Source organism: Amblyraja radiata, chromosome 34, assembly GCF_010909765.2.
Source record: "Amblyraja radiata isolate CabotCenter1 chromosome 34, sAmbRad1.1.pri, whole genome shotgun sequence".
In the NCBI taxonomy this organism is placed as follows: Eukaryota; Metazoa; Chordata; class Chondrichthyes; order Rajiformes; family Rajidae; genus Amblyraja; species Amblyraja radiata.
Window position 1 is genome coordinate 11876104 of NC_045989.1, and position 17595 is coordinate 11893698.

Genomic DNA, 17595 nt, shown 5'->3' on the forward strand with positions numbered 1-17595 from the left:
CTGTTTCCGTGCTGTATCTCTAAACTAAATGGAGTGTCGTCATCTTCAGGGTGCAGTACCATACCGAGCATAAAGGACGAAGGGTAAACGGAAGACCGCACCTCCCCTCCCCCTGGAGCACCACTGGAGGGGAGAGGGGGGGGGGGGGCTTGAACAGACGACAGATAACAGGGAAGACTTACGGCTTTCCTCCTGGTATGGCGGCCATGCTAGCAGAGAGTCCGGGCGCTCGCATGTGGGAGTGGGGGTCAAAGCCGACCTGGTCGGAGAAAGACAGAGCAACGTTGAGTTGACAGAAGGCGGCACAACTCGTCAGGGGCCGCGCGCAAATTCAATGGGGAAATTGCAAGGAGGAAAGTATAAAAGTACGTACACTGCCAAAGCTCACCATGGGGGACCGGTAGGCGGCTGCGTTGATCTGCGGTGAGATGTGGAGGCTGGAGTACGGGCCGGGGCTGGTCAGGGCACCGTTCATGTCGTGGTGAGGCATCATGGCGAAAGGGCCGTAGGAGCCGGCCAGCGAGATGGGCGCACGGAGGGCCGGGGCTGGAAAAGAAGCAGGGAGCGGGCTGGGTGAAAGGAGACGTGCAGGAGGGGGAACGGCAGATGCTGCTTTACACCGACGGCAGGCACAAATTGCTGGAGTAATTCAGCGGGTCAGGCAGCAACTCGCAAGAAAAATCTCTCACGCCCGGCCCCACCGGCCCAAGCAGTGGTTCCCAAGCCTCAGCACCAGGTGGTGGGAAGGGGGAAACCTTGGGAGAAAAGGGCGAAATACAGGGGGGTGATTTCCATCTACTGCAAAACAGAGCCGCAGTCCATCCTCCTGTGGGACAGGCACCATCCTCCTGTGGGACAGGCACCATCCTCCTGTGGGACAGGCACCATCTCAGTTTAATGTTCTGAAGAAAAGGCCTCCAACAGTCCACTAGCCCCCCCCCCCCGCTAGACAAATGACCAGAACGGGCCTGCTGGCAATGGGACTTTAATCCACGACTGTCACAGGGAAGGCTGTCATAGTCCCAAGACGCAGGTGACACTTGTTAACAAACAGAAGCAGGAACAGCAACAGGCCATTCGGCCTCTCATACCTGTTCTGCCCTTCACTGAAATAATGTTAGGACAGGTTTGGAGGGATATGGTCCAAGCGTGGGCAGGTGAGACTAATGTAGCTGGGACATGTAGGCCGGTGTGGACAAGTTGGGCCTGTATCCACACTGTATCACTCTATGATGTCTGATCTCTTGCCACAGGGCCCCATCTCTGCATGAACTTCATCGTCCCCTCCCACCCAGATTCCATCAATATTGAAAAATCTCTTTTGATATTTCCCAAATTTCTCCATAACTCTAGGCAAAAGATTCGATCCTGCGAGGACTCATCCCTCGGCTCCGTTCCCCCCTCTCACTCTACCCCTCCGAGCGATTCTCTCCCACATTTATCAACATGGCCGCTATAAACTACCTCTGGAGCAGATAACGGCAACATCATTAATCAACCAATACACGGGCCCTTGGATCGTGACGAAAGATTACCCTGACAGTGACACACAGTAACAGAACAGACTCGGCATCAACAGCACCCGAGGTCGGCACTGAGCCCAGGTCACTGAAGACACCAGGCATCAGCTCGAGCTTCCTCACACAATCCCCAGTTAGAACATTGTTCCAGGTTGCTTGTTGGGTGTCAGTGAACTAATAACGAAGACCAAGAGGCACAAACAACTGCCCACGCTGCAGTCTTGGGCAAAATACAAAGTGCTGGAGGAACTCAGCGGGTCAGGCAGCAACCGTGGAGTTAATGGACAGGCGACGTTTCTAGTCGGGACCCCACTTGAGACCCAAGAGTGTGTCGGATAGTTGGGTCGTCCGTCCAGGGCTGGGAGCAATTACCTAGCGACTCTATGCCGGGTGGTTTCCCGGTGATGGGCCGCAGACCTGGCGTGGAGCTGGTGCCCGCAGTGGGAGCCTCGTTGCGTGGAGTTGGAGTGTTTGACTTCAGGCCAGGAGTCGACGACTTGTCGTTCTGTAAAACAGAGATATCTTTGATGACGAGAAATGAGGGAGGGGCAGCGAGGGGCAGAGTACAAGATGGAAACCAATTTACACTGACAGACGTGAGGTTTCACACAGTCACAAAGATATGAGTGAGGCACAAACTTGAATTGGTGTTTAATCCTAGTGATCACCGTCTTTGATCCCTGCAGTGTAATGTTGGATTTCAAGGAGAAAAATTCAGCTGTTTACCCCCTTTGCTCCATGAATCTCCCTGGTAAACCTTGAGCAGCCTCCAATGCAAGAATAACCCCCCTTAAATAAACCACCAGCGTAGTGGGTGCTCCATGTTAGAGCAACACTCCATTGTGGTCATACTACACGCTCTCCGCATTAAAGCCCGTGACCATATACCGTGTGCGCGTGCGAAAGCTTGCGGCATGCGTCCCCCATCGCTGTTGGGGGTGTGTGGAGACAGATCGCTCTGTACCGCGAGGAGACTCACGTGGCTCATCTCTTTGGTCTTTGACGAGGGCGTACTGCTGGATGAGGCGACGGAGGCGGGGCTGTTGGGACCATCCTTCTTGATGCCGCGCGGCTTGTCCAGGCCGTTCTCCCGGGGCGAGTGCACGGGGCTGACCCGCGGCGTCGCTGGATCCTGAACGTTTAAAGACAAGTCTCAACAGCGGCGGCAACGGGCAGACACTCCAGAGTCAACCCAATACATTTATTATTTAATTTTAGTTGTTAGAGATACTGTGCAGACCCACCGAGACCACGCCGACAAGCGATCCCCGCACGCTAATGCTATCCTACACACACCAGGAACAATTTACAATTTCACCAAAGTCAATTAACCTCAGATACTGTACGTCTTTGGAGTGTGGGAGGAAACCGGAGCACCCGGAGAAAACCCATGCTGGTCATGGGAAGAACCGACAGTACAAACTCTGTACAGACAGCACCCGTAGTCAGGATAGGACTCGGCTCTACAGCGCTGTAAGGCAGCAGCTCTAAGGCGGCTTTTAGTGTTACAGTAACATGCATTGGTTTTCCCCAGTGGGGAAGGAGCTGCTGGCTGGAACCTGGAACTTGGTTCCATTTCATGAAAGGGACATGGGCATCGCTGACAAGGCCAGCTTTGAGGTCCACCACTAATTACCTCGGGGGGGGGGGGGGGGGGGGGGACACAAGCCGACTTCAACCCTCTACGATCCACGTTGCGAAGGTGCTCCGGCGAAGGTGCTGGCGAACGGGGCCAGATCACCAGCGACATCAAGGGCGAGGGATTGTGTGTGACTGGAGGGAAACTTGCTCCCACCAGTTCAGGAGGAGTGGCTGAGGAAAGCACGATTGCCGTTTCACCCGATGCCTCAGCAGAACAAACCAGCCAACAGCAGCCACCTCGAACCAACGACAACCTCACACAATGCACCACTCAAACATCAACCTTGCCTTGTGTGTGGAGTTTGGAAGCCACGTCACCCTTTGGCAAGTCGCAGGTCGGTTTTGGTGCTGGGGAGGTGGGAGAGGTTTGGGATGGATGGGAAGGGAAGATCAAGTGGGATTCCAGAAGATTGCTAGAAAGATTCACTGGATGAGACCAGCCACATTAGGTCACATTAGTGTTTAAGAAGGAACTGCAGATGCTGGAAAGTCGAAGGTAGACAAAAGTGCCGGAGAAACTCAGCGGGTGCAGCAGCATCTATGGAGCGAAGGAAATAGGCAACGTTTCGGGCCGAAACCCAAGGGTTGCCTATTTCCTTCGCTCCACAGATGCTGCTGCACCCGCTGAGTTTCTCCAGCACTTTTGTCTACCTGGGTCACATTAGCACCTCCAGCACCCCACTCGCCACAGATATTAAACTCCGAGCGTTTCCGAAGTTGGGCAGAAGTAGTCAAGCACCCGGTCTTACCTCGTTGGAAACATCTACAACCAGGTCATCGCTCTTATCGCCATCGCTGTCCTGGAAAGGAGATCGATTAGTAGTCAACGGCCTTCTCAACACATCACCGCCATCTAATGCAACTGCGCAAAGTGCCTCACAACTGGAGACGGCTTTACCCACACGAAGGGCTTGGCAGTCAAAGGTTTTGTGAGCTCACCACCTCACTGTTGGTGGTACGGTGGCAAACGTACGTACCACAAGCTTGCGCACACCGCACCAAAAACAGTGAAGCAAGCCGTCTCTAAGGTGCTTCTGGCTGAAGGATGAATGGAGGACAACCAGGGGTGCCCCGCAACACACACACACCGAAACACACACACACACACACACACACCAACACAAACAGTAAGTAATTTTATTGGCCAAGTATTCACATACAAGGAATTTGCCTTGGTGCTCCGCCCACAAGTAACAACGTGACATAGTGACAGTTATGAATGACTCAGAAAACATTAAACATTAATAATAATAAAACATTAATGATAAAACACCATCGATCAAGCATTTGAACCAACAAAATACCAGATCAAAGGGAGGCTACAGATTTTTGGCTGTTGAATAGAGCAACTACTCGTGGATAAACCTGTTCATGTCTGGCTGTGGCAGCTTTGACAATCCGGAGGCTCCTTCCAGAGGGAATTCAAAGGGTTTGTGGCCAGGGTGAGAGGGGTCAGAGATGATCTTGCCTGCTCGCTTCCTGGCGAGACAGACACAGACACAGACAGTGGTGATGCTTCACATTCACCCAGGTGCAGAATGGGCCTTGGCTACACACTGGCACTCCCTCAGTTTTGGACGGGACCATTTGCCAAGAATGGGATGAGCACCCAGGACCTTCGGACCACTCAGACAAGAGGCCATTGCCCACCGATACTCAGCTGACGGTTGAAGAACGTCAACTGGTCTTTTTAAACAATCCGTGGCACATTGATCTACCCAGCCTCACTTCAAAAGACACAAGCATGCAAAGAGATTCGAGGGAGCAGGACTTACATATCTGTTCATCGAGTCTTTCTCCTCCACCTTTCGTTTCTTGGCGTCTAGGTAGTCAGAGGAACTCCTGCTGTTTCTTTCATTTGGCCTTAGGCTGTCTGATGGCGAAACAGAATTGTTCTGTGGAGAAAGAGAAGATGTCTCATAAGGGGCAGGTAAGGCACGTGATCACGGTTCAATCGACCCGAGGAGGGAGAACCAGGTTGCCCGGATATCAGTGAGCCCACCCTCTGGGAAATAATATTGGCAAAGGGACAATCCATCCGGCCATCAATGGGCCATGGGCAGTGTGTGTGTGTGTGTGTGTGTGTGTGTGTGTGTGTGTGTGTGTGTGTGTGTGTGTGTGTGTGTGTGTGTGTGTGTGTGTGTGTGTGTGTGTGTATGTGTCAGGATCACACGGACTCTAGTGGAAACTTGGCAAAAAGAGAACTCGAGTTGGAAGAGGAGTCACCTATCCACGTTCTCCAGAAATGCTACCTGACCCGCTGAGTTACTCCAGCACTTTGTGTCCATTTAATTGCATCCCTCTAAACCTTTCCCATCCATATATCTGACCAAATGTCTATTGAGAGCCGTCATTGTAGTGTTCTGATGAAAGGCCAGTGGGCCGAAACGTCTCTCTCCCCCCAGCTGCTGACAGACCTGCCGAGAGTTTGCAGCAGTCTCCACTTTGTTTGGGATCTCCATTGTCGACGTTGTTTATGCTGCACCGGGAGCCGGTTAGATCAGGAGTACACACGTGTCCGGGGAAAACCCGCTCCCTCTGGAGTCAGCTGGGCCAGAGAGGATGGGAGGAGGAGAGCAAGGAAGAGACGGTGAGGTGCCGAGCAGTTCGTTAAAGGAGAATGCAGTCTAGAGCCTGGGCTAGGTAGAATAGAGCTTCTAACAGGCTGCGTATGTGAATAAGCTCTTGAGAGAGCAGCCGGAGGCCAGTGGAGTGGACAGAAGTGTATCCTGAGGAGAATATTCCCACGTTACTATGAATAAGAATTTCCAATTGCTGCCCCCACCGCCCCCCTTATTGAAAGTGGCGAGTTAGCCAGAGATTAAAAGCTAGCATCAAACTGCCAACCACGACCAACACAAGAGCCTTTCTCAAAGCAATTCAGCTCTTTACTGAAAGTAGGGGCCAAGATGTGAAGGCGGAGTGTCCCTTCATCACTGAACGCTGCAATTAAAACCGGGGAGAGGGGGGAGGCGGGAGGGGGTGTGTGTGGGGGATGTACTGAAACCAACAACATTCAGCCTCCATTCAACTCTGCCCAGAAAGCGGCTCAGCCGGCTACACAAAAGAGACGACTTTAGCCTGGGGGCTGAACACAAGCCAACAACTTGCTAATCAGTCAATGCCTTACACGAAACACGGGCTCGTTTCTTTCCAAACCGCCACAGGCACAGAATCAGAGGCTCCGAGGCAGCGTGCTGAAAGGCACTCTCAGCAGGAACAGCGAGGCGGCGTGCTGAAAGGCGTGAAAAGAACTTGGCAGCCTGATATCTCGGGCGGCAGAGAGACTGAGCGAGAGAGCAAGAAAGAGCGACACACACACACACACACACACACACACAAAGAGAGGGACAGACACAGCACAGAGAGAGAGAGAGAGAGTGTGACAGACACAGAAAGAGAGAGACAGGGAGTGGTACACACAGATGAGAGAGAGAGAGAGAGAGAGAGAGAGAGAGAGAGAGAGAGAGAGTGTGACAGACAGAGAGACAGAGAGACAGAGAGACAGAGAGACAGAGAGACAGAGAGACAGAGAGACAGAGAGACAGAGAGACAGAGAGACAGAGAGACAGAGACACACACACACGTGCACGCACGCACACACGCATTCAGAGAGAGAGAGATATACACACACACACACACACACACACACAAACAAAAAAAGTCTCCCCATCTGCACTCCCCAAAATGTAGCAGCCTGGTGGGACCCAAGCGGCAATAATGGCGGTGTTCTTCAGGGCCATTGAAGCCTCCTGTGGACGGGGTCACTGCGGGCTGTTCTTATTTCTTCAGTGCCAATCGAGTCAAATGAAACCTTTCTTCCCAGCCAGTGAAGCTGAGAATAGCAGAGTGTATGTCAAGCGTCGAGAGGAATCGATCACTCAGCTTCCCCCTGGGCACACGGCCAACTCACTAAACATTATTGATGCTATGATGAACTCTCCTCGAGAAAAACGCTCAAGAAAAATGTTTTCATTTTTATGAATGAATTGAGACTGTGCCTTTTACAGGCTTTCCCTTAAACGCTGATGAGGTTTATTTTTATTTTTATGTTGCTGGGAAGTGAATATAGTTTGTTGACTGGAGACAGATTTTGTTCAGCAGTTGGGCATTTGTTGTTCTAAAGGGCTGTCGGCTTTCCTTGCCCCCCCCCCCCCCTCCCCCACTGATCTGCAACAAGGCCCTTTGTTCAACGTGACATTGGGAAATCAATATGAAGCAGGGACACAGCTGATTGGAATGTCAACCTCCCACCAACAAGGCTCAGAAAAGCCACACAAAGGCGGCTGTCCCAGCCCCACGTGGACAATAGCCAAAATCCTTCGGCACCGAAGCATGGTTTGTGCACAAAGAGAGGCGGAGAGGGAGGGAGGGAGGGAGAAAAAAACAAGGGAGTGAGAAAAAGATAGATAAGCAATTGGGGGACTGAAAGCATACAAATGAGCCACTCCTTTCCCTATCCAATTCCCACATGCAAGTTTAAAACCAAAAAACCCCCCCACCAAATATTTGGATCTTGCTGCTCAAAGTTAAAATGTTCCCACACCCATCAGGCAGCGGCTCCCACAGCCGGCACCCATCTCACCGTTGGGCAGTGTTTAGAGTGGTTACACACAAAATGCTGGAGTAACTCAGCGGGTCAGGCAGCTTCACTGGAGAAAAGGAATATGCGACGTTTCAGGTCGAGACTCGACTTGACCCGAGACAGTCGCCTATTCCTTTTTTTCCCCCCTAGAGATTCTGCCTGACCCGCTGAGTTACTCCAGCACTTTGTGTCTATCCTCCGTGTAAACCAGCATCTGCAGTTCCTCCCTACACACGTCAGAGTGGCTGCAGATGTGACAGCGCACCGTTCGTCAGGAAGGGTCCAGACCCAAAACATCATCTATCCTTATCCTCCTGAGATGCTGCCTGACCCGCTGAGTTCTTCCAGCACTTTGTGTTTTGAGCCCGGCAGCGCATTCCTCTGCGAGTCATTCGTTGCTCCACAGGAGTTGCTGGAGCCACTCTCCGCAGCTGAAGCACAAAGGCAGCACCACTTAGTGTCCAAGCCTGGAACGCTGAAACCCACATCAAGGTCAGTGTTTCAACCTCCCGATCAACACACTTGGAGCATGCTGTACCAAAGGCCATGAACCAAGGCAAGCATCATCCATCATTTGTTCAAGAAGGAACCGCAGATGCTGGAAAATCGAAGGTAGACAAAAGTGCTGGAGAAACTCAGCGGGTGCAGCAGCATCTATGGAGCTAAGGAAATAGGCAACGTTTCGGGCCGAAACCCTTCTTCATCCATCTTTTGATCAGACCTTAAACATAATAAATGCTGGGTTTACTCTATTCAGTCCTTCCCTTGGTCCCATCCGAGCATCGAGAGAATCAAGTCGTACACAAACCACTCTCCCCCCTCATCTCCCAATGATCAACCTCACCATCAGACCACTCTCAGACACCATTCCTCCTTCCTCCCTATTTAAAAACAGAACCAGAGATCAGAAAGCCCCCCTGCCTTCAATCTTTCCACACTCGTTCTGACTGGTCCCAATGGATGAACCAGTGCTCCAGGCAAGATCTCATTGGTCGCCCTTCCCCAATGATCCTTCCACCCAGCCACCATTTAAATCATTCACACGGGCAGCGAGTGGGGCACAGGGGTGAAGCTCAGTCTTTCCCCCCCCCCCCCCCTCCTGCATAATCGAGCAGATGCAAGGATAGCAGCGAGCCACACGCTGTGTGTAACAGGTACGGAGGTCTCTCAACATTCTTCTGCTGCCCCGACTGAAGCTTCATGACCACCCAGTGATGGTTCACTCTCCCTGGTCGACCAGTCACTAGGGGGACCAGCAAACATCTAGGTTGTTGCTGAAGAGACACACACACACACACACACACACACACACACACACACACACAAAGTGCTGGAGTAACTCAGCCTTTCTGGAGAACAGGGATGGCTGACGTTTTGGGTTGGAACCCTTCTTCAGATGGCCACACCCCAAGGGCTGAGATTCACCCTCAATACTTCCCCGCTTCAAGACGCTGCTTGAAACCTTCTCTTTTGATCAAGCCCTTGGGTTAACATCCTGACGTACTTCCTATTCGGCCGATATCAAATTATCGAGTCACACACACCACACAGAATCCTGCCGTTCAGCCCGAGTTCACGTCAACCATTAACCATCCATTTACACCCATTCCAAACAAGTTCCCCCATATTCCCATCACCTCCCCCCAGACTCTACCACTCGCCTACATGGTAGAGGCAAGGGCAATTCACCTATTGACCCACGCGGCTTTGGGATGGGGCTGGGGGGAGTGTGGGGGGGGGGGGGGGGGGTTTGGGAAAGAGAACCAAAGTGGCCTGCGCAAACCCACAGGATTAAAGGAAGAACAAGCAAACTCCACATCGACAGCCCCTGAGGTCAGGATTGAACCCACCTGACTGGTTCTGTGTGCAGCAGCTCTACCTGCTGTGCCACTGTATTGATATTGGGGAAACGGACATTAGAGACATATATACAAAGTGTCGATGGGTTATCAACAGGGCAGCTACACGACATTAAGGAGCTGGTTTTAGAGGGAAAACTGGTGAAAAATTGAACCATCAGCTGAAAACGAAAGCCTGGCCAGGAGTTAAAGGCCCACATCATACTGCACTAACTTTGGCCAAATGCACACTGCAAGTTGCCCCTGGGTAATAACAACGTCTGATCGAGGATAAAATGGCTTCTTAATCACAGGGGAGATTTTCATTTCTTCAGACTTGACTGCGTGCATTCAGAGAACTCGCTCACACGAAACACAACCCAGCACTGGCTGTACAAGGCAGCTGAGGGCTGTAAGCCTCCCTTCTAAATGGCTTAGGCAGCCGGCAAATGAGCAGGCAAGCATGAATTCACCGCTTGTGTTCATGGAATGGCCAGGCAACTCCTCAGCCGGCCCCAGTCGCTGGTTGGAGCTCGCGCTAATGAAATTAGGGCAGCACTAATCTCCAAGCCGTCACGTCTGGGCAAAGCGCAGAAAAGCAGCACTGGAGCCAAGGTGGTGAGGATGTTCGTCACGTGACGTATGAAAGGGGAAAGAAAACAGAAAGGTGGAAATCTATGTGGGACAGCCAGCAACAATCCATTTGAAACAGGCACCCCGTAGATTTTAGACACCAATCTCGTTGGGTGAATCACACACAGTCCACGTGTCAATACCCAGTAAAGAAAGTTTTTACTTACAATGGAAAGATCTATTTAGCCCGAAGCCTACAGTTAAGCATGGCTGAAGTCCAGCACAACACCCCTTTCTTTAAAGCCAGTGTGGGCAAGTTGGGCCGAAGGGCCTGTTTCCACACTGTATCACTCACCAAACTAGGAAGCTTCTGTGCAAGCAGAGGCTCCATCCAGTGAATAGGAGGCAAAGGGAAGGTCAGGTCAATGTGTTCAACCATTGGTTCTTACTCTGAGGTGTGAGTGACCCAAAGAGATGCCTTCATCTTCCTGTCCCCAGTCATTGCCTCACCCATTGAGCACAAGCCAATTCATTCCCCCCCCCCCCTCCCCCTCTTTTTGCCTGTACACGTCCACCATTGGCTTTGATCGAAGAATTGTCCACAACCCACTCAGCGCCCGTGCCAACTCCGACCTGGGCTGGGTAATAGCAGGCCTTCCAGATAAACCAGCAAGCCCCAAGGAACTGCAGATGCTGGTTCACACAAAAGGACACAAAGCACTGGAGTAATTCAGCAAGTCGAACAACATAGACACAAAAGGCAGCATCTCTGGATTAAAAATAGGTGACGTTTCGGGTTGGAACCCTTCTTCAGACAGCATCCCTGGAGAACATGGATACATGACGTTTGGATCCAGACCCTTCCTAAGATGGATTGTAGGTGTAGTGGGGGAGGAGTGGTGGGGGGGGGAGAAAGCTTGAAGAGAGGATGGGCAGGACAAAGGACAGCAGTAATAGGTGAACACAGGCAAGGGTGATTTAGAGAGGTTTAGATGGTTGGAACACAGATAAAAGCAGGAGGGGAATTGAAGAGACGCAAATTGTGAAGCAAGAGGAATGATGTAGGAGCAGGGGGAGAGAAATGGATGAGAGTCCAGCTGGGGCACAGGAGGGGGGGGCGTATTACCCAAAACAGTGATAGATGCCACAAACAGGCATCTGTGGTTTCCATAGAGTGGCTCCAGCTCAGTGAAGGTGCGCCCGTCACAGCTCATCAATGCACTCATCAACCCATGAGCGGTCGTGGCCAAGCTCGCCGACCACGCCTAGAGTGCACCACTCACTCAACGCCATCCCCACTCACAACAACACGGCTTCATCTGCCAAACGTCAATACCATTCAGCACAAACCACCACCAGAGAACAAAATGCCAATTCTAACACAAGCTCCAACTGGACATTTAAACCACAGCAAGTCTATTAACCCAGGCTCACCACAATGTTCATTTTTTGTCATGCATCATTCGTCATTACCAAAACCAGCAGCATAATGTCAAAACTAAACCAATCTTCCCTGCACAGAAGCAAATGGTCTCCGACTCCTAATCCAGGGGAACCAAGGATCCATCGACCCAATAGAAACAAGGAACATCAGGTGGTTTACAAATAAAAGACACAATGTGCTGGAGTAACTCAGGCAGCAGTCTGAGGTAGAGTCCTGAATGGAAATGTTACCTGTGCATGTTCTTCGGAGATGTTGCTTGACCTGCTGAGTTAGTTATTCTGGCACTGTGAACAGGACACATTGTTGGATCTTGTGGAATTTGAGATGCAGTTGGGGAAACTCTACAAAGCTCCTTGACTGAAGGGGTGTGTCTCAGGGCCTGTGTGCATGTGCGTGGTGTTATTTTGGTGACAATGAGTTGCTGGGAGGAGGGCGCAGTGAGGAGACCAGGAGTTGAGTCCACGCTGAAACATTCACGACAATGCCAATCATCACAAGACGATGAGGGGATTAACACTTACCACGCCCGAGTCCCTCTCTGGGAGAGCAGGTGAGTGAGATAGGTGCGGCAGCATCAGCCATTGGCGGGAGGAAAGGATTAAAAAAAAAAAAGCAGCGGTTAGAATTGTCAAACGCAACAAAACACATCATGTCATGCAACCAATAGTGGGGCCAACTCCAATTAGCATTCACAGATGAGACCACACGACCTGTCATTGGCTCATCCTCCCAGTGGACTCGCATCCCTCAGCCTATCAGAAAATGAAGACTATCCAATTGGATAATTCTTCACGGGCGGGGGGGGAAATGATCATAAGCGATAAACTGTGTTGTGTCTCGGGTCTTTTTGTTTTGTAATGTATGGCTGCAGAAATGACATTTCGTTTGGACCTCAAGGGGTTCAAAAGACAATAAATTGAATTGTATTGTATTGTATTGAAGTAGAATTATGCCATTCGGCCCATCAAGTCTACTCCGCCATTCAATCATGGCTGATCTATCTCTCCCTACTAACCCCATTCTCCTGCCTTCTCCCCGTAACCTCTGACACATGTACTAATCAAGAATCCATCTATCTCTGCCTTTAAAATATCCACTGACTTGGCAAATAATTCCACAAATTCACCACCCTCCGACTAAAGAAATTTCTCCACATCTCCTTCCTGAAAGAACATCCTTTAATTCTAAGGCTATGACCTCTTGTCCTAGACTCTCCCACTAGTGAAAACATCCTCTCTACATCCACCCTATCCAAGCCTTTCACTATTCTGTATGTTTCAATTAGGTTCCCCCCTCATCCTTCTAAACTCCAGCGAGTACAGGCCCAGTGCCGAAAAACGCTCATCATATGTTAACCTACTCATTCCTGGGATCATTCTTGTAAACCTCCTCTGGATCCTCTCCAGAGCCAGCACATCCTTCCTCGGATATTGTGCCCAAAATTGCTCACAATATTCCAAATGCGGCCTTACCAGCGCCTTATAGGGCCTCAGTCAAACCACTTCTGTTATGTCCTGATGACATTAAATCCTGGATGACCCTAAACTTTTTATATTTTAATGAAAAGAAAACAGAAGTGATAGTGTTTGGTCCCAATGGCTCCCGTGAACCTCCCCCTGTTGACTTGGGTCCCTTGGCACTGTATGTGAAGCCAATAGTTTTAAACTTGGGTTTTAAGATGGACAGTGATTTTAAATTAGATCGTCAAATAGGCGCGGTAGTTAAGTCCAGCTTCTTTCATTTAAGGCAGCTGGCAAAGGTGAAGCCCATTCTTGAACGACAACATTTTGAAACAGTAATCCATGCCTTCATTACATCTCGGCTGGATTACTGTAACACACTTTATTTTGGAGTTAGCCAATCTTCCCTTGCACGTCTCCAGTTGGTTCAGAATGCTGCTGCTCGCCTTTTAACTGGAACACGTAAGAGGGAGCACATAACGCCTATTCTGGCCTCCCTCCACTGGCTGCCTGTGTACTTTAGAGTTCCTTTTAAGATTATTTTATTTGTTTTTAAATCTTTAAATGATCTCGCCCCGCCTTACCTCTCTGAGCTGCTTCATCCCTACGCTCCTGCTCGGTGCCTCAGGTCAGCTGATCAGCTGCTCCTGATCTAAGCGGAAGGGATAGAGCCTTCTCTGTTGCTGCTCCGACATTATGGAACACTCTACCTTTGCACATTACACAGGCCCCTTCACTGTCCATTTTCAAAACTAGTCTTAAAACCCTTTTCTATTCCTTGGCTTTCGCCCCTGCATGAGACTTTGCTCTTGTTTTAGTGTTTCTATTATTGTTTTTTATTGCTTTTACTGTCTTTTAATGTTTTTATTGTTTTGTTTTATGTTTATGATTAGTCATGTACAGCACTTTGTTGCAACAGTGGTGGTTTTTAAAGTGCTCTATAAATAAAGTTCAGTTCAGTTCAGCATTACATCCCTGTTTTTGTATACAAGCCCCCTTGAAATAAATGCCAGCATTGAGTTTGCTTTCTTTACTACTGAACCTCTTGCACCACTCTTCAATTTTGGGTTTGAAAACCAACTAACAATGAAAAATAAACTTTCCACCACAATCTTCCCCCTGGGCTTTTGTTCCTAAAGTCTCGAACAGATTGTTTTTAATTTCTATAAACTCCAAGCCAATTTGGAGATTGGCAAATCATAGCCCAGCAGGCCATTCAGCACCTCAAGTCCATGCAAGCTGTCAAGGAAGCAAAACCAATGATTCCAGTCCCCTCTCTCCTTCCCATTAATCCTGCAATTCCATTCTCTCCACACCTGACAGTTAGTTATGGCAGGCACCAGCACATCCTTTGAATGTGCCTTTGGGATATGGAGAGGAAACAAACCTTTTCATGCCTCTAGTCTCCTCCTCCCCCGACTCTCAGTCAGAGTCTGAAGGGCCTCGACCCGAAACGTCACCTATCCCTTATATCTAGAGTTGCCGCCTGCCCCACTGAGTTACTCCAGTAATTTGTGTCTATCTTTGGTGCAAACCAGCATCTGCAGTTCCTTCCTACATAAAAGGTGCCTTTTCTTTTGCTGCATTACCAACACATGAGCAGGCCGCAGGGATAGCCTGTGACCTGAGAGAGGATAGACCTCACTGGTGGGACCACACCTTCGCCCATTGCCCCCGGCCCTGCTCACCTCTGTGGTCCAGCTCGTGATGGTTCTTCTCGTCCTTCACCAGCAGCTGGGCCTGGCTGCCCAGTGCACCGGAGAGAGCCAACAGCCCCGCGGCACTGCCGGAGACGGGGGCGATGCCGGGCGGCTGCAGGCCCGAGGGGTGGGGCGGCATTTGGACAGGAGCGTGGGCGTGGGAGAGGTGCTGGGCCTGGAGCTGCTGCTGCTGTGGAGAAAAAAAATCAATGCCACATGTGATGGGAAGGAAAAACCAGGAGGGAAAAATCAGGGGGAAATGCAGAGCAACAAGAGCGATGGAGGTGAGAAGAAGGAGGGTGGGAGTTGGGGGGAGGGGGGGGGGGGGGGGGAGAGGAGAGAGGGAGAGAGAACAAGAAAACTGAGAAATTTGTGGAGGATCATTAACACGGAAACAGATCTCACACAGTGGTGCCCTGCTAGAGAAGAGCGAAAATTCCAGAAGGAAAGGTTAATAATTCAGCTCAGATTTATAGATCAAACTTGGAATTGTAAAGCATAGAACACCTTGCACAAACAGCTGATAGCTGGGGCTGCTCTTTGATCAAGGGGGTGGGGGGGGGGAGAGGAAGGTGGGGGGAGGGGAAGGAAGAGGGGGGGAGGGGGAGGGAGGGAGGGGGAGGGGGAGGGTGAGGGTCGGGGGAGGGGAAGGAGGGGGAGGGGAAGGTGGGGGAGGGGAAGGTGGGGGCGGGGAAGGTGGGGGCGGGGAAGGTGGGGGAGGGGAAGGTGGGGGAGGGGAAGGAGGGGGAGGGGAAGGTGGGGGAGGGGAAGGTGGGGGAGGGGAAGGTGGGGGAGGGGAAGGTGGGGGAGGGGAAGGTGGGGGAGGGGAAGGTGGGGGAGGGGAAGGTGGGGGAGGGGGAGGTGGGGGAGGGGGAGGTGAGGGAGGGGAAGGTGGGGGAGGGGAAGGTGGGGGAGGGGAAGGTGGGGGAGGGGAAGGTGGGGGATGGGAAGGAGGGGGAGGGGAAGGAGGTGGAGGGCAAGGAGGGGGAGGAACTGTGAGGGCTGCTGGTAAATGGATGGGAATGGTGCAATTGAGGGAAGGATTTGGGAAACGGACGCACTGGGGCCTAACCAGCTCCACGCACCACATGAAGCAACAACTTTGACCTTCCCCACTGACCCACACCCCAGCTCCAAGAGCCCCCTTGGTCGGCTTGTTGTTACACCGATGTCCAACAGAATTCAGACACACACACAACACTGAAATAGATGTCTTGGCAAAAAAAAAAAGGTCTAAGCAGAGACTGGATTAAAGGCACAACGAGCAGACAATGACACAGGATTCACTGCAACACAGCTCCAGCCAACACAAATGAAGAGTAAAAAATAATGTCCTGATTTAACACTGGGGAGGTTGTGCCGGTGCATCAGCAGTAAATGCTGGGCATCGAGGCATCCGCTGGGATTATTACACCTTCAGTCTTGTAAATGTAGTTTAGTTTACAGGTACAGTGCGGAAACAGGCCCTCCGGCCCAAGGGGTCCGCACCGACCAGCGATCACACCGTACACTGACACTATCCCACACACGAGGAACTATTTACAATTCTTACCCAAGCCAATTAACCTACAAACCTGCACGTGTTTGGAGAGTGGGAGAAATCTGGAGCACCTGGGGAAAACCCACACGGTCACAGGGAGAATGTAGAAACTCCGTACAGACAGCACCCGTAGTCGGGATCGAACCCGGGTCTCTGGCGCTGTGAGGTAGCAACTCTACCGTGCCGCCTCTGGTCACATTAACTTGCAACCAGGTTTCTCATTCCCAATGGAAGTGGCAGTGAACGCTGACATCTCATGGGTCCAGGAAGGCTTATGGGATTGGTTTGCTGTGGAATATTGGGCTGTTCCTGTCAGTCACTGTGTGATTGGCTGTTTTATTACAGCAGGCACACGGTTACTGTGCAACACATTCTGTCCACAGTGCCTCCACTGACCCAGCGGTTCACTTGGAATCTCATTAATATGCAAAGGGACAAAGGTAGTTGGGCTAACCTTCTCTTGGGTGATGAAGGCATGCACACTGCTGAGCTCCCCTCAGCCGGACCTGAATTAGGGACCCTCTCCAAAACATCGCAGACAAAAATAGACACAAGATGCAGAGACATGTGACAGGAAGCAAACCAGGAAGCAGCCCAGAGAAGTGCAGGGACAATGGACAGCAGGAGATATACACTCACAACTCACACCCCAGGCCCGTTGCTTGGAGAGTTGCCCCCAGAACAGCACACTCACACACACACACACACTCACTCACACTCACACACACACACCTCTAATATCCTGGCTTCGAGAACAAGAGCACTAAACCCTACAGCACAATCCCAGGACATGGATTATATCCCGATACAAGGACAGGGAATGGGATCAGAGCCGAGATCTTCCCGTTTGCTTTGTCCTTTGATTCTGATCGATTAAACCGGGAAGAGTGGGGGCGGGTCTGGAGGGGGGGGGGGGGGGGGGGGGGGGGGGGGAGAGGAAAAGGGTTCAAACCCAAACGGTTCAGTGTTCAGAGTAAGAACAGCGGATGGCATCCTCGATTGACTGGGCAGCTGATGCAGCCCCATGCAACTGGCACGGGGGGGGGGGGGGGGAGTTTTCGGGGAAGTACAGGGCAGGAGTGTGGAGTGTTGGCCGAGGGACTTCAGCATAAGCGGCAAGACGGGCGCGCATGCTCGCCTGGTGCACAGAAGCAGCGGATCACACGGGTGGCATGCTGGAGACACGAGAGAGAGAGATAGAGAAAGTGAGAGAGAGAGAGAGAAAGTGAGAGAGAGCGAGAGAGAGCGAGAGAGAGAGAGATAGAGAGAGAGGGAGATAGCGAGAGAGAGCGAG

At 51.3% G+C, this 17595-nt stretch overlaps 1 protein-coding gene across 14 annotated transcripts in view; it reads right to left on the bottom strand.

Moving 5' to 3' along the window:
• Positions 1 to 17595, bottom strand: part of LOC116991594 (transducin-like enhancer protein 3) — a 69390-nt gene that overhangs the window by 12332 nt on the left and 39463 nt on the right. For 6 of the 14 annotated variants that reach the window (XM_033050317.1, XM_033050324.1, XM_033050322.1 and 3 more), the window contains 8 exons: positions 14750 to 14951; positions 12123 to 12139; positions 4937 to 5056; positions 3911 to 3961; positions 2500 to 2652; positions 1893 to 2025; positions 374 to 546; positions 183 to 259 (listed from right to left, as the gene is read on the bottom strand). In XM_033050317.1, the coding sequence (XP_032906208.1) occupies positions 183 to 259; positions 374 to 546; positions 1893 to 2025; positions 2500 to 2652; positions 3911 to 3961; positions 4937 to 5056; positions 12123 to 12139; positions 14750 to 14951 (926 nt within the window). The remainder of the gene's footprint in view (positions 1 to 182; positions 260 to 373; positions 547 to 1892; positions 2026 to 2499; positions 2653 to 3910; positions 3962 to 4936; positions 5057 to 12122; positions 12140 to 14749; positions 14952 to 17595) is intronic. The other 8 variants (XM_033050320.1, XM_033050328.1, XM_033050325.1 and 5 more) reach the window with 4 other exon arrangements.